The sequence below is a fragment of the Diospyros lotus genome, chromosome 8, assembly GCF_014633365.1.
Source record: "Diospyros lotus cultivar Yz01 chromosome 8, ASM1463336v1, whole genome shotgun sequence".
NCBI lineage: Eukaryota > Viridiplantae > Streptophyta > Magnoliopsida > Ericales > Ebenaceae > Diospyros > Diospyros lotus.
This window is the reverse complement of record NC_068345.1, coordinates 2207529-2227210: the sequence shown is the minus strand read 5'-3', so window position 1 is coordinate 2227210 and position 19682 is coordinate 2207529. Positions and strand designations below refer to the sequence as shown.

Here is a 19682-nt window from a genome sequence, read left to right as displayed (position 1 = left end):
TTTATAATTTTTGAAAAATAAGTAATAATTTATAAAAAAAATTATATTTAAAAATATACTTATAATTTTATAAATGTGAAAATCGGTGTTTAGCGTAGAAATAACTTTAAGGCTAATTTTTTACCCGAGCAACCAGCATCCAGAAGTCAACACGTAGCTAATTGTGAATGGACTCGGCCCGTCGGGCTCTGCCACAGTAACTAACTCCCGTCAGTCTGTATATTCGTTCCAAATTCCAAACGCCTAGCCATCGTGGGAGTTGAATTCCTCTCATCTTTCGCTGGCGGCCTCTCGCAGCTGAAGCTTCCTCTTCCAAGCCAACCTTAAATGGCGGAAATCGATAACCCAAAAGCCCTAACCCTATCCGAGGTAATTTACATCTCTCTCTCTCTCTCTTTGCGCATCTCTATCATTCTGTTTGGCATGACACTTTGGATTGCATCACCAGTTCGATCTTCATCCCTTTCCGATGCTGGAAATCTCTATATTTGAGTTCAATTGACATTATGTGGTTCAAATTTGAGCAATAATTATTTATTCTTTGTTTTTGACATTTTGCTGCGTTTTCCTTGCCTGTCCGCTTGATTTTTCAATTTTTTTTTGTTTTTCCTTTTGGAGTGAGCGGCTTCGGTCTGTTGCGATTAGGGTAAATGTGTTGATGTTTGAAATGTAGAAGGGCTTGGAATTGCAAGATGGTCCTCTGATTAGATAATCGTTAATAAGAAATGAGAAAGAAAAAAAAAACTGGATATTTGTCAATATTTTTTGGTTTAATATTTAGTAGTTCTATTTTTCTTTATCTGACAATGAATTTCTCCGGATCTTAAGATGGTATAAAGTAAATGAGTATATTCAACCTTCATGTTATTGGCCAATAATACTTCTCCAAAGAACAATGCCAAATTTCCAATCTTAATATTTGTCCCAATACCCAAGAACTGGGGTCATTGAGTGACATGCAGACGTTATTGTGCTTATAGATGGCTACTTCACCTCCTTCTCTATTGTAAAACTGCAGGTTTTTTAGATGTGTAGTTAAATGTCACTTTTACAAAAGAGTGTTCATGTTCTTGGACATATTTCGGGTCTAGTGGTATTTCACTTTCATGATTGGCCCATAACATCATCGAACTAAGACTTTCATCTGAAAGATAAAATTGTCCCATCGTGAAAGAACCAACTTTAGATATTTAATCAACCATCACTAGCATGGAGGAGAAATTCATGCCCAGCTGACAGGTTCTTTGCTTCTAAATTTCCTACCCCTGAAGCAATTGATAACTATATTATTCTTTGTGGAGTAATGCCAAGTGTTTACAATGCCTCATAGTGATGCTTTACTTTCTTATATTGCTCAACTTACCATGCCAATCTTTGCTTCTGTATTTCCCATTTTCCATCATGTGTGCTTCTTTTTGCCTTGTATGAAGGGAGGGAAAAAACTGGAAGTCAATAACATAGCTAGATGCAACATACCTATAGGGAAATCTAATAACTAGTCACTCTAACATGTGGTAATCTGAGGATCAAAAAGGTAAACAGAAATATGTGATTGCATATGCTGACAAATAGTATTACTATCATTTAGCATGAACTAATAATCAAGACTCATTATGATGAAAACCATGAGTCAAATAGAGTAGAAATTAATCTCTAGTAATGCATTCAAGTCCAATTTCCGAACTATCAACATATGACTTCAAGCATGTTTGATTACATAAAAGAATAGCATATTTGAAACCAAATCTAAATGTCTGATAATTGGTGGAACTATTTGCATTTGAGTGCATCTTTTTTCTTTTCTGGAGTATTTTAAGCTTAAAATGCAACTAACTAAACCTTTTTATCTAACATGTTAGCCTAGTGAATTTCCTCTCTACCACTGGGTGACCAGGACACGAGATGATAGTCTCACTAGATTCACAGCCACTATCATTCTTGACGTCATAGAGGTTTTGATTCATAGCGTTAGAAGACTATCTTGTCTATTTTTTTGGTTGAGAAGAATTTCTGTTCTCTCTCGCTCTGGCATTGGGCAGTTTGTACGTGACATGACTTGCATGTGAATTCTTTATTTCCTTCCGCTGTATAGGATTTGCCCATTTCTGGCGGTTCTTTGTTATGAACTTTTATTACCTCCCCCCCCCCCCAGCAGGGAAAGAGAATATATGGTATTTGAAAGATGCCTTTAAATTTATATATTTAAGGATCATTTAGTACTTGAGATAACACTATTCCTTAGTCACATACCATGATCAACAAATTTAAAAAAAATCAATAATCAATAAATTATCCATGAAAATTTAAATATATTTACAAGTCAACAAAAGTTGCTTTCCACTCGATACATCAAGTACTGATTAGCATCAAATATTGTAATGCTCGTAAAAATGCCAATATGTTATTATAAAGCAAACATTCTATCTTCTAGGATTCAAACAAGAATAATTCCAACTGTGTCATTACCATCAGAGAGTAAATGTCCTGTGTCTAATGCATCTTTTGATGTGTTCCAATATAAATTTGTTGAACATGGGCACACCACTTGGCACATTGACAAGTAACATGTCAGGCATGGCTTTCGTTTCAGACTGCCCATGTTTCAGGGGCAAGTATATCTCTGAGTAGGCTTGTTGTGTGTTCCTTTGACGTTTTTGCTGAGTTATAATTCATACTCTCTTACAATTGGATGTTGATAAAACGCTACTTGATCCTCTATATTATATGAATTTGTCTTAACTGTAGGCTTTCTTGTTTTGGCAACTTTTTTTCAGCTATGAGAACTGAGTCAACTGACTATGTTTTGATGTAAACTGGCAGTGGTGATTAAATTTTTACAGGATGACTAGGATAGAAAGAGTTCATCATAGCAACAGAATAATTGATCATATGTTAAATTTGGTAATTCTAGTGTAATTTGTCAAAACAGCAATATTTGTTGAAAGAGAAAGAGGAGAAGCTGGATAAGGGTATGCAATCTTCAAATGCCACTTCTGTGGAATTTACTACTCCAAAAACTGAGGGAAATCTGGTTGTTGAAGAAACACCAGAGATTAAGGTAAGATTGACAGAACCATTCTTGTTCAGCTGGTCTTTATTCCTGAATCAGTGGTATACTTCTTTCTTGTGCTTATGCTGCTCTTTCCTCTGTGCATTTGGACTAGCTTGAGACAGCACCTGCAGATTTCCGTTTTCCAACTACAAATCAAACTAGACACTGCTTTACCAGATACATAGAGTATCATCGGTTAGTTTCATCTAGACCTATTCTTTATCCCTCCCCTACCTTATGAATTCTGTGACTTCATTAACTTCACTGGATGAGCATGTCTTGTTTCTTTGTGATCATTCCAGTTGTGAAGCTGCAAAGGGAGAAGGAGCTCCTGAGTGTGACAAGTTCGCAAAATATTACCGGGCTCTTTGCCCTGGTGAATGGGTATGAATAATTTTTGCCTTTAAACACTTTCACAGCCTAATCTCTGCTGAATTTTGGTTCAGCCCCAATGATATGCCTCACAACTACCCTGTTGATCTCTTATAAAGGGGGTGCATTCTCGATGCACAAAACTCCCTGCTCTATAAGGGTAGGGGGAGGATGTATTTTTATGCAACCTCCTCGCTTTTTTGCAAGGAGGCTATTTTCATGACGTAACCAGTGATGGTCAGATAGGAGCAATGCTACCATTGCTACCGGAGCTTGCCCTCCCCGTTGATCTCCTATGCCTATGTTAAAACTGATTGAACTGGAATCTTCATGGAAACATAAAACTTATTCTGGTGTGGCTTGATAATGTGATGCACAGATAGACAGATGGAATGAGCAGAGGGAGAATGGCATCTTTCCTGGTCCATTGTAGGCTTTGCCACCCAGAGAGCCTAATAAAATCTGGTGCTGCCGCTGATTCTGTCTCTGTCCTTGGATCTGCCAGATAATTTCTTGAAATGAACTAGTGAACAACCCCATACAAATCTGTCCTTGGATCTACAAAATTTTTATTTTTGTAGTTAATAAGAAAAACATTGGCTTGTCTTCTAGAACTACTTTGTGTCCAGATACAAATCTGCTGCTAGTCTTCATATTGATGGAACATTATTCTCAACATTTTTTCTTTTTGAGAAGACACCAAAATATTTGAAAAAACAAAAATACCCTTCATCTTCCTTGGAAACTCTACCTCTAGCAATGGTTTTCTCTCTTGAAGAAGAGTATGTTTATCTTTTCTTATTATTTTTTGATGTTTTATAGTCACAATTCTTTTTCTTTTTCCTTTATTTTCTTTGGTTGTTATGTGGCTGACAGGTCAATGAAAAAGCATAAATAAACCTGGGATGTGGAATCAGTTTTCTCTTTGTATTGTTATAATTGTTTTGGTTTTCAAATTTTTGAAGATGGCAGGAAAATTTACAGATTTATATAATCGAAGTTTCATGTAGATAAATATACAAGCACATTGCCTATGAATAGCTAATGTACCTATGATCTCAAATAACAATAAAAAAACTTTATCGAATTAATCATATTCACGAGACTTTTCTCTTTTTTACTTTGAAAGAAAATCATATCTCATTGGATACGAATTTTATATTATTATTTTTATTATTAGGGAATTGAATCTTGCAGCAGATAGGATTAAGTGAGATTTTCTTAAATTACAGAAGAGGGGAAGGTGGAATATTGTACTAAAATTATTGGGCGATAAGTTAGTGATAAGTAGTAAGTGTTAATAAGTTTATAATTTTAAGTTTGAGTCCTGTAAATCTTGATAATTCTTCTTAGGTTTTATATGGTCTCTAATTATTACTTTGTTGGATTCCAGAAATAAAGTGACTGTTAATGCTACTATGAAAGTCTAATAAGGTATTATTAAGTCATAACTTTATAAATCTTGTAATATAATTATCAATAATATCAAAGCCCAATCTCACTTTATAATAAGGTCGGTAATAAGGTTGGGGTAGAAGTTGAGACATGCATGTCCTCTCTTTGATCCCGACATCTCATGTTTCTCTTAACTTTCTATCTAATTATAATTTTTTTAACTCGATTTCCATTCAATAAAATAGAACCATACCCTCTGAATTTGACTTTTAAGTAATTGAATTTAAAAAATTTATTAAAAATATATTTGTTCAATTTAAAAATATACATATACAATTATTTTTCAAATTTTTATATGTATTAAAAGCATAACAGCCATATTATTCAATCACAGTTATATTTAAAATCAAATTTCAAATAAAACAAACAAATATAATATAACATTTGTCAAATTATTATTCTCAAATTCAAACCAAATACAACATGTTATTCGTAATATAACAAGCCAGCGCACATTTCAAAATTAAAATATCGTCCCGATTTCAAATCCCATACTATATAATACAGTTAATATCAATTGAATTGCTAAAACCATAATTCGCACCATAAATTTCATCTAATAAAATAATTAATTTAAAGTTTTTGGTCAAAGTTTCATGATCTCAAAATGAACTGCTTACTTTGTTAATAAAATAAATAATATATTTACATATATTTTTATATATAAATATAATATATATAATATCAAAATAAGACGAGAATGTTAAATATCATTTATTTGATTATTATTAATAAAAAAATATTTAATCATAACCTTAATTAAGGACCATTAATCTAAAAAATTTATGAGAGTCAAATAAATTGACAAACAGACTTATAGAATGGAGACTAAAATATCCTTACTCACATTACATTGCATTTTTTTTAATGTAATGTGAGTGAGAATATCTTAATTTTTTAACCTCTATTTTGTAAGTCTATCGGTCAATCTGTCTAATCCTGTAGAATGACTCCCATTAATCATATGCCAATCGAAATAAAACAAAATAAATTTATTTATATTTAGATTTAGGATCATTTTACCAACTCATGAGATGGGTAAATAAATACCTTTTATTTATGAGAGTAAGGAGGAAAGAAGAAAATTACACTAAAAATAGGTAGAAGCAGAGGGAGGGAGAGAGCGTCGGGCATCTTAAATTCTTAATCTCATATCGTCATCTTCTCGCTGCTGTAGCCGTGGCGATGGGCTTGCAATGCTTGTGCTTGGGCGGCACCGCCTTCCACACCCTGAAGCTAGCCGCAGTTCCATCGTATTCACCCTCGTCTTCCTCCATTTTCCGGCCACTCTCCAGAGCCCTATTTCATGGTGGCCGCTGCCTCCTCCTCCCCCTCCACTCTCCCGTCAAACCCTCGTTTCCGCTTCTTTCCAGAGCTCTTTCCATTTCTGCCGTCCAGTCCACTCTCATCGAGGAAAAAGGTAATCTGAATCTGCTTCCCCTTCATCCTCTCCCCTCAAGAAAGTGTTTTGGCCTTTTGACGATTGGTTGTTGTGATTTGGTTCAGTTATCAAACCTCAGTGGAAAGCGGCTATAGATTTCAAGTGGATTCGGGAGAACAAAGTGGCTGTTGCGGCCAACATTAAGAAGCGCAGTTCCAATGCTAACTTGGAACTGGTTCTTGACCTCTACGACAGATTGTTAAATGTTCAGCAGGTTATGGTTCTTCTGAATCTTGATTTTTTTTTTTCTTTTTGAGTTTAATTTAATTGAATTATCCATCTATTAATTGATGTAACTGTGAATGTGGACTAATTTTCTTAGATTGATTTAGATAAAATTTGAACAAGAAACTGTAATCAATGACATTGTGACTAGAAGAGCAATATTGAAATTCAAAATAAATGCCCTAGCCTTCAAATTTAACTGTGCAAATTTTACATTCAAACAAGAAAAAGATGAACTTGAATTTTAGTGTGCGAATTAAGAAATGTCTTTATTGACTGCACCGATGATAATCAATGGCTAGTAAAACAAATTTAAGGTTATTTCTATTGATACGAGGATTTAGTTCTTTTTCTTTCATGTGAATAGTGAATTTGAAAGACTTGCCAGAATCCTAATTGATTAGTTCATATCACGCTTTATCATGGACATCCTGTGTAGTTGCATTGGAAGTTTCTTCGCTATATGATTTCTGTATGAATTCCATGCTCACCCATTGCAAGTTTACAATTTGTCTTTCTGATTCATCAAATTTCTCCAATAAGAGCAGAATCCTTCAAATTTGTGCATGGAGTATAAGCAATTGCAGGGTTCTTAACCACACTCCTTAAACCTTGGATTAATTTATCTTTTTGTTGCCCCACAGTGTTGGCCTAAGCTTCTGAGTCAGCCTTGCAACTATGTTGCGAGCGGTGAACTGGAGATGTACATGTCTAAAATATCTGATCCATGGATGAACAGTTTTCCTCTCTATGTGACATGGCAGCCTTGGAAATGGAACAAAAAAGTACATGCTATAGCATATGGACTTGTACCTGAAGTAGAATATGATACTTAACCTTGAAAATTTATGTGCTAATGCCAGCTAAAATAATTTGCTTATGAAAGAGGTTTGGTGCCTAATGAGATTGTTTAATGAAACCATGCATTTTTATAACATAACTCCCATTTTCTGCTTAGAAATGCCACTTATTTGTGCATGACAGCAGCAAAATAAACTGCTTTATTCTCAATTGTAGCTAATTGTCACTCACAGATAGCAGGAAGTTCAAAGGCTTCGTACTGAAAGGAATGTTGTCGCAAACAAGATGAAAGGGAAGCTGGAACCCTCTGAGCGTCAGAAGCTAATAGAAGAAGGTATAACAATTGAAGTTGACATTATCCTTTCAATCACTTGTTATAGATTATCTTATAGTGTTCTCTGATAAACTTTCATCAGGTAAGAATATTAAGGAAGGACTTATTACTTTGGAAGAAGACTTGCTCAAACTTGCCGATGAACTTCAGCTGGAAGCACAGCGAATACCAAATATGACCCATCCAGATGTTCCAATGGGAGGGGAAGATAGTTCTGTGCTAAGAAAGATGGTTATTTCTTCAAATTATCTGTCTTCCTGTTGCTTGTTCCCCAGAAAGGGGATGAGTTTCTTCTTATTTCCTTTCTCACTTTACCTGCATTTTTTCAGGTTGGCAACCCCAGGGAGTTTGGCTTCCCTATCAAAGATCACCTTCAACTAGGGAAAGATTTGGATCTCTTTGATTTTGACGCTGCTGCAGAGGTATTTCTTCTGCTCAACTAAGGTATTTAGCATCTTTAGCTTGTTTATGTGGAAGCTTGAGAGTTATCAGCTAGTGCATATTTATATGAATTAGAATTTTATCTCTGAAGGTCAGAACTGATGTTTCTCTGTACAACTGATACGAAATTGTTATTGGATAAATAAAACACTTCCAAGATCAAGTGCTATTTGAGAGATTTTGAATGGAGAGAAAGAATAGCAACTGAATATTAGTGTTGTTTCTCTTTGCTGTTCAATCCGATAGATTTTTTAAATTGTATTCCCAGCGTATATTCTATAAAAAACAGGCTTGCCCAACTTGTCCACAACCAAGGATATTCATTACCATTATGTTGGATTCAATTGAACCTTCACCCATAAATAACCATGTCTGAATGTTTTTCTTCCTAGTTGGTAAATCAATGGTTCCCTTTATGGTTGATTTTCCGTGGTTGATGAGGAATGGGCTGCTGTGGCTCCACAGAAAGGGGGAACTAAAAGGGGAAAAATAAATTGCTTTGATTTATATGTTATAGTAGATCTTACTTGTTCATGGTTGTGCAGGTCAGTGGATCCAAATTCTACTACTTGAAGAATGAAGCAGTTTTGCTAGAGATGGCCCTTATAAACTGGACAATCTCGGAAGTCGTTAGAAGAGGCTTCACGCCCCTTACTACCCCAGAAATTGTACGGTCTTCTGTCGTTGAAAAATGTGGCTTCCAACCTCGTGGGGAAAATACACAGGTGCATAGGTTTCTTATAATGACTAATAACCACCTCTTCTGAAGATACTTCATATAGCATGGTCCTGACTTATATAGCATGGATTGTCAGATGTCAAGTTGATAATACTGTTGCTTTTGAACCATATTTACCATGAACCTCCCTGTCAGTCTTAGCTATATCCTTGGTAGGGGTATAAACTTCTAGAAGTAGTTAGATCTCTTATTTGAACTGTGATCAGTAGTTGAACCCACTTCAATTTGTTTTAGATTTTCATTTTAGCATTTTCATCTTTTTAAAGTTGCTTATGTACGTATAGTTTTTGGTTTCTCAGAATTAAAGTTCCAACATCTTCAACAAGATGGGGGTTGGGATTTGTGGCTAAAATTTAACTGAAAATATTTATCTTCTCGGAGCTATTGGCTATTTTAAGTTGAGATGTTGCCAACTACTACAGGTTTATTCTATAGAAGGTAGCGATCAATGCCTTATAGGCACTGCAGAGATTCCAGTAGGAGGAATTCATATGGATTCCATTCTAGCTGAGTCATCCTTACCTTTGAAGTATGTAGCTTTCTCCCATTGCTTTCGTACTGAAGCTGGTGCTGCTGGCACAGCAACAAGGTAAACTGCTATATGATTTCTTTACATGGAAGTTGTTTGAAATGCATCAATTTTTATCAGTCTATGTTCAGTGCACTTAAATGGAATTTATTTTATTTTTCTTGGAGCTTTCACCCTCATTTTCTTGCTTTTTTGTTTCCCTTTTAAAGTGATTGATGCGGGAGGCCCTATTGTAATTGAATTGCTGTGTAATATGCCTTTTTTCTTATGTGTATGATAGACATTAAAAGGGAAACCACCCACGTCACTAGGGACTCAACAAGTCACCTTCTAACCTGGTGGGGTCCCCTGCCTTTACAACCCATGGACGGAATGGCAAGCAACCACCCAAGCAACCAAGGGCCCATTACTTGAACTTGAGACCTAAGTCTCAGCACAAGGGGTGACCCCCACGAAGCTACCACCTTGGGTGGTGTTGTCATGTGTCTTTGGTGCACCTATATTGATAAAAGTGCAAGATGCACCTCTTAGTAATGATCCGTGCCAATGAATATGAATGGGAATCTTTTTTCTGTAATTATTATTATATAGCAAGTAAAATGATGAATATTGCAGATATTCAGTCTCTCTCTCTCTCTCTCTCTCTCTCTCTCTCTCTCTCTCATATTGTGGGATATCAGTTCCCTGTAGTTAGGCCTGAATAACTGGACGTGAGATGCACTTTGTTCCTATTATTTTATGTCAAGTTTCTACGTGAACATATTCACATGGTTGCAACGATTTTGGCAATAGCTGTCTACTTTTTGAGACAACCTCTAGGGAGTTAATATATTATCAAATATATGTCAGCAATGGCGGTTCAATCCCTTCTTTGTTTCTTTGGCTTTATCTACAAGTTCTTTTCTTCTTCTTTTTTTTTTAATTTCAATGGCTGCTGATCATCCTACTAGTTATCAGTGAAATAAAAAGAAAAAATATAGCTCTTGACCCTAATGATACATACAATACGGTTTTATCTATACTTGATAGATCAGTAACTATACTGGCACAGGGGCCTTTATCGAGTCCACCAGTTCAGTAAGGTGGAGATGTTCATCCTTTGCCAACCTGGGGAAAGTGGTTCTTACCATGAAGAATTAATCAAAATTGAAGAGGACCTCTACTCATCATTGGGCTTTCATTTTAAGTAAGTATAGACAATTGCCTGAATGTCCCTAAATATGCTTGTTCGCTTGTGTGGTTTTATTTTCGTATCAATGCATTCTTCAAAGCAATAATATTGAACTTGGCAGAACACTAGATATGGCTTCTGGGGATTTGGGTGCACCTGCTTATCGGAAATTTGATGTTGAGGCATGGATGCCAGGCTTAGGGCGATTTGGTGAGGTATGTCCAAAATATGTTCTGGTCACATGTCTAAGTATATATACATGAATGATGGATGACACTGCAGTCAGCGAGAGAGAGAGGGACATGCATATACATGATCTACTTCTTCTTTCAACAATATTGTCTGAATTTATACCATGCAATTTGGGACTCTTCTCAGTGCCGCCACCCCCCCACCCCAAAAAAAAAAAAAAAACTAAGATTATACCTCACAATCTAATAGAGGAGCAAAGATTCACGAGATTTGAACTTACTACCTTAGGCCCACCAATGTTATCACCTATCACTGGGCTACCTCCAGTGGTCTCGGTCTCTCACTCTTTCACCTTTGTTAAGGAGAACGAGTATAGCATCTTGGAGGGTTGTTAGATTCCGAAAAAATATATCAATACTACTAACTACTCTTGGCCATGTTAAATGAGCAGAATCATAGTTGCGGCAATAAACTATTATTCCGCATTAACCTTTTCTATATTTGGAAATCCTCTTAACTCCTTGCTATATAATTTTCTGAACAGATATCAAGTGCATCAAATTGTACTGACTATCAAAGTCGCCGACTAGGAATCCGGTACCGTCCCGAATCATCATCAACCAATCTAAAGAAGGGTCCAACAGAGTTTGTGCACACATTAAACGCCACAGCCTGTGCTGTTCCGCGCATGATTGTATGCTTGCTTGAGAATTTTCAACAAGAAGATGGTTCGGTGGTTATTCCTGAGCCTTTGAGGCCTTTTACAGGTGGGCTTGAGGTGATCACTCCAAAGTCCAGATAGGAAGATGAAATATTGCAGGTTTTATTCTGTATTTTTGGTGCTGTGCTTCATATTTTCAGCAGAATTTTTAGAAAATGGCAAAATCTTAGGTTGGAAGAATCCAAACTTCCTTTCCAATTTTGAGTTAACCATCAATGTTGTATATCAGTTATCTACTCTAGATCCTGTCTTTCTGTCAGTTCTATTCCATATTTGAAAGGGCAGCCTTGTTTCAGTCACTTTGCCATCCTTCTCTCCAACCCTAACGCATCATCTTTCAAACCATAGACCTATTTTCAGGGAATAAACAGTCTGAGCTTAACTTCAATGGCTTGCGATGATTGAAGAATGCCATGCCATAGGTCCACTGGCCTGCGGAAGTTGTCATGAAAGAATTTGTTCTGTCGCTCCCAACTCCTATATAGTTGAAGATGCTTTCCAACACAAGCAATCTGGTAAAGGGTTCACGTAAAATGGTTCTTCTGACCGAAACCTATGCAGGCCCTTTGTTCCTGAAATGGGGCCTTTTCTCTTCCTTGGGGACCCTTGTCTGTGCAAACAAGTTAGTAATACTGGCCTTGACTTGACATGGTTTATTACATGCAGTATCATTGAGCACCTCCCAAAAATGGTCAAATGGCACAACTTTATCCCATGTAAACACCTGAGCATGCAGCATACAACATCTGCAACCATACCCTAGTGGAAAGTTTCAGGAGATCCAAGTGCATTAGAATTGGGAAACATAAAAGGGTGAGTGTAACCTTAGCATATGAACTAGACCACCATTCAGCTGAAGTACACATTTATCATCTTTCTCCCCAACTATCAATTAGCTAATTGTCAGAGATGAGGACCACAGGAAAGAGGTGAAAACATGAAAGACGCATGACTGTTTTGTATCGATATGCATACACCCTCTAGCTTACTGAAGATAAAGACCATAGAAATGACGAACAAGAATACATGTAGTCAACTTCATGCATGGGATAATAAAAGCTTGATATGTTGTTCATGCATACATCCTTATGTTACCCAATATGATACAGTTGCAGTCAGTCCACTAGAATTAAAACAGGATCAAGAACTGAGGCACCACTGATAAGTTGTTTGTGCATGCGCCCTCATGTTATTGTATATGATATAGTTGCAGTTAGTCCACCAGAGTTTAAACAGGATCAAGATGAGGCACCTTATGTCCTCCTTGATGAACACCGAGTAACAGATCCAGAAGTAAAGAATTAAATTGCAAAATGGGATGAATATGCACAGGGGAAGTAACGAGTCGCATCCAAACTTAATAGGCATATGAACTTGGAAAGCACAAAACTTTGGGAGAAAGGGGCATGAGCACTTGAGAAATGAGGTACTGTCACTTTTGTCTTCACAGTTAATTCCCTAAACTGTGAAGGCAAAGGAAACAGCAAAATTAAGCGAACAAAACCCAAAAAATGACGGTATAAGTTTTTCAATTACCTAAGTAAATTTTCTTAATTACTCAAGTAAATAGTAAAGTTATGCGAGTAATTTTAGATATTATTCAACTAACAAAAGAGATTAGTCGATTGCTTTTCAAAATAAAAATGGTTAAAAAATCTTCTATTTATTACTCCATTATCCATGAGATTGTATGCAGGTAATTCAATTATTACTTGATTAACGAGTAATATGAGCTAATTAATCTTCAAAATAGAGAATGAGTTCATTTTCAAACTATTATTACGTAAATAACTATTATATTGTACTTGATTAACATGAAACAATCGGTTCAATTATTTCAATTTTTTTAAATATGAAAATTGAATCGAACCGAATCAATAATTTTAATTAATTCAGTTTGATTATTTCAGTTAAATTAAAATTTTATTGATCCTCAATTACAACTTGTTTTTCAAACAAACATGTCTCGTAAAACTAATACACTAACTATATAGCAGAGTTTTATAGACTCCTTTATATGTTGAGGTAGTGTTTATTAACTAAGATATAGATCATAAAAAGTAAGATATGAAAAGTATTCTAAATTTTTATCATTTTCAATGTATTTGTTAAATTTATCTAACAATCCTTAAAAATAAAGTTACGTGACATTTTATCTAAATTTTTTCAAATATACTTATCTCTTTTCCCCTTAAAATAAATATATCTTAATACTTATAAATAATAAAAAATAACACTTGTGCCCTATTTCAAAAAATTTAACAAATAGTTTGGTAAAAATCTTGAAACATTTTTCAACCTTATTTTGACTATTTTATATCTTGATTGAGAAAGTATTACAATCTTATTTTAATATAAATTTATTTGACTCATTTTAATAAATGATATCTCAATAAATTAATAGTACATATACAAATAATTAGTGACATTTACAACTAATATTTCTTATGGCATATTTGGACTTGGGCAGTAGATGAGTCAAAGTTTGTTGGCACTAATTATGGCTTGGCAAAAGCATGTGATGGGGACTTCTAATAACAGTTTATTTTGAAGAACCATATTTCTATAAATACAATTCAAGGGTAAAATGAATGGAAAATTATCATTTTAGAGAAAAATAAATTATTTTAAAAATTTTAAAAGTGAACTTAACCCAAAAAAAAATAGAGTTTTAAAGGTAAAATGAACCGAAAATTATCATTTTAGGGCAAAATGAACTATTTTAAAAAAATCCAAAAGGTGAATTTAAGCACAACAAAAGTGCAGGGGCTGATATGACTAAAATCGAAAAATTGAAGGGCTGATTAAGTCTATTCAAACATTCGAGCACAGTTAATCCTAACAAAATGAATTTAATCTTAAATCTTTTGATACCTTTATTACTCACAATACTAAATGTAAATGTTATTTGTACATGGACTTTGTACACTTCATTACATTGTGGGAATAAAAAAAATATAAAGATAAAAATAAAATGAGACCTTAGTTAAGGATTATATATTAAGAAAAATACTTTTTAAGTAATTATAGAAAATGATAAAATGATGGGAAAGAAAATATTTAGAGGGTATTCTTTTCGTGTTTCAATTTTTAATTTTTAATTTATTTTCAGTTTTAAATTTTGAGTATTTATTTTGAGATTATTGAAAACGCATTCTTTTTTAGCAATTTATAGTGTTTTCTGCGTTTTAAAAATTTTGAACACATTTGTAATAAAAGCAGTCAAAATGAAATTTTTTTGTTTTTAGTTTTGTATTTGTGATAAAAACAGTTATAACGAGATTTATTTATTTTTAGTTTTGTGTATAAATTTTTTTTGTATTTTGAAAAAGTTATTTTTAAAAATAAATAAGCAAACATGTTTTTATTATTTTAAAAATTAAAAACAATCTCAGAACAACAAAGTTATAGGGAGTCGTTCTACAGCGCCCGACGGGTCTACCGAGCAGCTCACAGAGAGAGGGCAAAAAGACGATTTTACCCCCACTCACTTTGCAAAGCGGGCCACTACCACCCCCTCGCTCTACGCATCTCCCTTGCTTGCCATGGCCGTTGCTAGCCTCTCTGTCACGTCTCGTCACAGTCGCCCAGCCTCGTCGACAATCGATGACACGCAGAGCTGGGGGAGAATTCATGGGAAAGGGAGGAAGAGAGTATGGGGACAAAATGATCTTTTTATCCATTTCGTTAAGTCCATCGAGGTCTCTAGCATTTTCCAAGTAACAGGAAATTGCTCAGTAATGGAAATTGCTCAGTAATTTCCTTAGCATGGGACAGGTGGGGTGGGGTCTAAACAGGTCCTTGTTGTCACGTGGCGTTTTTTCAAATGCGAACGGAGGAGGAAGGAAGAGTAGCCGTCAAGGGAAGAACAAGACAATGCACGACCACACGTGCACGTGATCATTGCTTAGTCAAATGCCCCCCACCCCCTCAAACACGCTTGGTTTTCCCCAGACGTCTTGTCTGTTTTTTACAAACTTAGTTCGAAAACATTGTCACGTCTCCTTGTTTGATTCCTAACTGTGCTGTTGTATGACTTCAAAATCTAGAGTCAACTATTTGGAAATAGTCTTTCTTAGCTTCGGTGGCAACTATTTAGGTCAAATGTACTATTTAAATACGAAATTTTGATCTTTAGGTGACTTTTAGCATTAATAAACTAATTTAATATTCATATCAAATAATAATTATGTTATTCGACGCTAAGATAGCAACAGATTAAGAGTGTGCGAGACTCGATTCTTAATTGGGTCCCACTCACCTGATCTAATATTATGTCGAAAAATAAATCAAAATTCCTTAACATTAATGGTTAGAAAACTATAATGAATAATTATTAATTAATTTTTAATAACTAATACTAAATGCTATGTAAAGATCAAAAATCCATATTCGATAACATTTCCAATTCCATATTGCTTGAGCAAAAATGTTATTTTGACACTCACTTGTGATATTTTTATAAGTATTAATATATTATACTTTATATTATATTAATACACAAATATAATTAAAAATATTATAAATAAATATCTAAATAGTTTATTATTCTTCTATTCTATTGTTTGGAAGAATGAAACATAATTAAATGTAATATAATTGTATTTTATTTGGATAAAGAATGAAATACTTTTAAAATAATAAAATTAATAGTTATATTTATAAGGGTAATGCTTACAACAATATATATATTTATCATTAATTAATAAAATTATTTAGATATTAAAAAAATCTAATAAATACATATTATTCAAAAATAATATACATTTATTGCTATTTAACTATTATCCTCAAGATAATAATTAACAATACCCTATTTATAAATATATTTCTTTTCTCTATTTACATTCCAAATCGAGACACTAACAAAGTAATAATATAAAATGAGACGGAAGGATATCATATATCTTCCCTTTCTATTATTAAATCTTTGTCCAAATAACGAAATGAATCTTTTTATTCTTTTGCCTTTTCCCTTGCCATTTATATTTTTTTATATTTTTTTGTCCAAATATAAGTTAACACGATCTCTTTTATTTAAGTTCACGAAGGTAAAACAAATTTCGAAGTTGAAAATTAAAATGGCAAAATAGACAATATAAAAGTTGATTGGATAGACCATTTGATGGTCCACGCGTTTCTAAAACGTCACAATCTTGTTTTATGTAACATTTTTGTTGACAAATTAGATTTAAACTTTAGGTCTAGAGAAAATAAAAAATACAGCTCATGTATATCCTTCAAATAAAGTACAATTCCGGGTTTTATTCTTATATGATGTGTTTGTATTTATTTGAACTTTAAAATTTTAAATTCATCGACTTTTTGTGTAAATTATAACGAAAAAAAGTGTCACGAGACCTACAAGATAGAATAATTTTAAATTTTAATTAATATCATTTTTAAAATTTCTTTATCATAATTAAGAAAATAGAGTTCATGTGGTCAAGATATAGGGAAAAAAAATATTTATAGTAAATAATGTGATATTGTGCTAGATTTAATATTGCAATGCAATTATATCTGCTTGCAATTAATATTTATTCGACCTTCTCAGTCATTACAAATTCTTCTCATAAGTGTAATGAGATGTATCTATCCCTAATTAACTAAAAATAGAAGTAAATTTGTAAGAGGATTTTAGAGTGTCTAAGTTGCGCCAGGAGGGTCTCTTAAATGCCGCCTTCTTTCTTCTAATCGAAGTTATTTCACAGAGACTTGCCATGGCAAGGACAAGCGCAATTGGATTGGATGGTGCAATACGAAGAAGAGTTGTATATATGCTGCGTTCGGGGAGGATTCTGCTCATTGTATCATTCATACATCGTTGGTTTTTCTTTAACTTGTAAATTAAATACTAATTACAAATTCTTTTATGCACTAAACAAAATCAGAGAAACACCAAGAAAAAGAAGAAGAAGAAACTCCATTAACGAACCACTGTGGTGATCGGCCTCTCTCTCAAGGTGCTTGACCGGAAGAACGAACCGGCGTCAACCTTCTTGCTTCTCGGATGAAGCAACTTCGACCAGAACCCTCTCTTCTTCTTCCCCTCCTCTCCCTCCGCGCCTTCCATCTCTCTCTTTCTCGGAGCGAAAACCATCGACCTACTCTTCCTAATCACGCTATCAATCTTGCCTTTCGCCCGATGATCTGCCGCCAAATGGAACCGGCGGTGGACCGGAGAAGACTGGCACGAAGAGTAATTATGCGAAGACAAAGACGACGTGGAAGACGACCACGCTATGCTTTTGGTTTTCGAACTGCGCGACAACTGAGAGAGCCGCTCCGTCAGGCAAACGGAGCAAACCCCCGGTGACTGCTGGTGCGTCTGATGCTTCTTGCAGCGTCCATCCGCCGCCGGCCTGGACCGGACGACCAGTCGGAGATCGTTCTTTGCCTTGATTCTGTTCTCCATCTCTGATCACTTGCTAGCTCGCCTCTGCGTGATATCTACACATGTATATATGAAGGGGCGAATACGAAACACGTTTGGCCTTTCCGTTTTGTGTGCGTGTTTTCGGCGAGGCTTCACGTGGGTTTCGACGCCTTTTCTTGGGGTTTGAAATGAGGAGTCGGTTGAGGACTGGATGGACGGTCGAGATTGAAGCGGGGAGTACACGGGGGATTAGATCGGGCCGTTGAGATGTTTGGATACGGAGGCGGTACGAGTGGGGGCCACTGCCTGACGGAGGATCTGATCTGAGTCGGTGGTTGGTTGGGGTTGGGATGGCCTGTGTGGAAAGCACGCAGGATTATGCTCGTGGTGTCAGCTTCTTTCTTTTTTTTATTGTTTAAAAAATATTAAAGGCTATTGGAAGATAACATTTTTTATTTTAGAAGAATAAAGGCATAAAAATTATTTTATTTTATAATTATAATAAATAATATAAATATGTTTTTATATTTAAAATAAATTATACTTAACCTAAAATTTTAATAAATTATAGTATTCACTCTTGATTTGAAAATTATGCTATTTTTCACTCAATTAAAGGGATGTGTTGAGAAATTTTTTTGGTATTGGTATGAAATTTTATTATTATAATAACTTCAAGTTTTTTTTGACTAAATAAATATACCAAAAGTATCAAAAATGTTTACTCAAAGAATTAAACACGGACAAACAAACAAAGTGTGACATTATTGTGTGTGCTAGATGGGGGAGGGGGATTCTAAGGATTTTAATTGACTAAAAATATTCACTTATGACAAGGAAAAATATAATCACATAACGTAATTTTTACATTAAATATATTCTTATACAAGAGGGGGAAGGGGGCTACAAAAATTCACTTGCAATGCGTATTGGCAGGGACAAGGTATCCTAAATTAGGGTATAATGTGGGACAAAAAATGCAGCATATTGAGCAACAAAATATATGCTGCCGGTGTGTATCAAATTACTTCTACATCCATCTTCCTTAATAGAGGCTGCAAAGCCCCTGCTGTTAACCTCTGTATCTCAGTTCAATTTCAGCACTTAACCTTCTTAGGATGTTGAGAATAGAGCACAACAGAAGAGATGTCGATTCCTGCAACCTCCATGGCATTGCAGACCCACTCAGGGACATCTCCTTTCGGGAACTGCAAAACAATGGCATCTTCAGAATGATTTCGGACTTGTTGCAAGTAACAAAAGGAAGTTCCAAAGTCTCCAGGCTGCATTCGCGATACAGATAGAAAAGCAGAGTTGTTCTACGAAAAGAAACAAGAAGCTAAAGCCTGAAATCCCCTTAGGTATGATCAGCAACATAAATTCACCAGGTGCATCTCGTTTTGGGAATGTGAAACAACATCAACATCGAAATGATTTCGGACTACTTGTAAGTAACATAAGTCTGAAATCCCTTTAGGTATGTCCTATCAATATTATGAATAGAAATGTAAAGTTGTTCTGCAACAACGAACAAGAATCCAAAAGGCCTGAAATCCCACTAGGGGAGATCGATTATATGAATTCTAGCTTTTCAACTATCTAAATCCATAGTCATATCTTCAGAGAAATGTAGAGTTGTTCTCTAGGCATATAAAATCAAACTAGTAGTAGTTGGATTATGGAGAATGGTTTCACAATAATATAATAGGTTTTGTGTCAATGGTATCATAGAGATATCACAGCCTATGTCAATTACAAATAAAAGAGCAGGGAAATAGTGCAACTATTTCAATCATGATAAAGAAAATAACAATGAAGAGCATTGTTAAT

General features: G+C 34.8%; 4 protein-coding genes across 8 annotated transcripts in view; 2 read left to right on the top strand and 2 right to left on the bottom strand.

Moving 5' to 3' along the window:
* Nucleotides 1-178: 178 nt before the first annotated feature.
* On the top strand, nucleotides 179-4348 carry LOC127808092 (cytochrome c oxidase subunit 6b-3-like). 2 transcript variants are annotated; one of them, XM_052346453.1, is made up of 5 exons: nucleotides 179-369; nucleotides 2930-3058; nucleotides 3165-3247; nucleotides 3355-3436; nucleotides 3804-4348. In XM_052346453.1, exons 1-5 carry the CDS (start codon nucleotides 328-330, stop codon nucleotides 3855-3857), a joined length of 390 nt encoding a protein of 129 aa, XP_052202413.1. In that variant the 5' UTR covers nucleotides 179-327; the 3' UTR covers nucleotides 3858-4348. The 2 variants fall into 2 exon arrangements, with proteins under 2 accessions (XP_052202413.1, XP_052202412.1); XM_052346452.1 differs by having other exon boundaries at nucleotides 2912-3058.
* Nucleotides 4349-5981: 1633 nt separating this feature from the next.
* Nucleotides 5982-11772, top strand: LOC127807120 (serine--tRNA ligase, chloroplastic/mitochondrial). Of its 3 annotated transcripts, XM_052344758.1 has the most exons (10): nucleotides 5982-6299; nucleotides 6386-6534; nucleotides 7587-7680; nucleotides 7763-7911; nucleotides 8010-8102; nucleotides 8667-8846; nucleotides 9283-9449; nucleotides 10441-10575; nucleotides 10682-10775; nucleotides 11297-11772. In XM_052344758.1, the coding sequence occupies exons 1-10, from the start codon at nucleotides 6065-6067 to the stop codon at nucleotides 11552-11554; spliced, it is 1554 nt and encodes a 517-aa protein (XP_052200718.1). In that variant the 5' UTR covers nucleotides 5982-6064; the 3' UTR covers nucleotides 11555-11772. The 3 variants fall into 3 exon arrangements, with proteins under 3 accessions (XP_052200718.1, XP_052200719.1, XP_052200722.1); XM_052344759.1 differs by lacking the exon at nucleotides 5982-6299 and having other exon boundaries at nucleotides 6388-6534; nucleotides 7580-7680; XM_052344762.1 differs by lacking the exon at nucleotides 5982-6299 and having other exon boundaries at nucleotides 6390-6534; nucleotides 7563-7680.
* Nucleotides 11773-17228: 5456 nt separating this feature from the next.
* LOC127807680 (uncharacterized) lies at nucleotides 17229-17974 on the bottom strand. Its single transcript, XM_052345716.1, has one exon. It carries the CDS (start codon nucleotides 17889-17891, stop codon nucleotides 17403-17405), a length of 489 nt encoding a protein of 162 aa, XP_052201676.1. The 5' UTR covers nucleotides 17892-17974; the 3' UTR covers nucleotides 17229-17402.
* A 705-nt stretch (nucleotides 17975-18679) lies between these two features.
* Nucleotides 18680-19682, bottom strand: part of LOC127807678 (uncharacterized) — a 40389-nt gene continuing 39386 nt past the window's right edge. For both annotated transcript variants that reach the window (XM_052345715.1, XM_052345714.1), the window contains one exon: nucleotides 18680-19060. In XM_052345715.1, coding sequence (XP_052201675.1) covers nucleotides 18950-19060 — 111 coding nt within the window. In that variant the 3' untranslated portion in view covers nucleotides 18680-18949. The remainder of the gene's footprint in view (nucleotides 19061-19682) is intronic.

Bases quoted from the DNA above. Each gene is read 5' to 3' on its own strand.
- LOC127808092 (XM_052346452.1), top strand. From the start codon at position 328: ATGGCGGAAATCGATAACCCAAAAGCCCTAACCCTATCCGAG. The intron at 370-2,911 runs GTAATTTACATC...TGGTAATTCTAG, and splicing joins AAGCCCTAACCCTATCCGAG to TGTAATTTGTCAAAACAGCA. The intron at 3,437-3,803 runs GTATGAATAATT...TGTGATGCACAG, and splicing joins CTCTTTGCCCTGGTGAATGG to ATAGACAGATGGAATGAGCA.
- LOC127807680 (XM_052345716.1), bottom strand. From the start codon at position 17,891: ATGGAGAACAGAATCAAGGCAAAGAACGATCTCCGACTGGTCGTCCGG.
- LOC127807120 (XM_052344758.1), top strand. From the start codon at position 6,065: ATGGGCTTGCAATGCTTGTGCTTGGGCGGCACCGCCTTCCACACCCTG. The intron at 7,681-7,762 runs GTATAACAATTG...AACTTTCATCAG, and splicing joins TCAGAAGCTAATAGAAGAAG to GTAAGAATATTAAGGAAGGA. The intron at 10,776-11,296 runs GTATGTCCAAAA...TTTTCTGAACAG, and splicing joins GCTTAGGGCGATTTGGTGAG to ATATCAAGTGCATCAAATTG.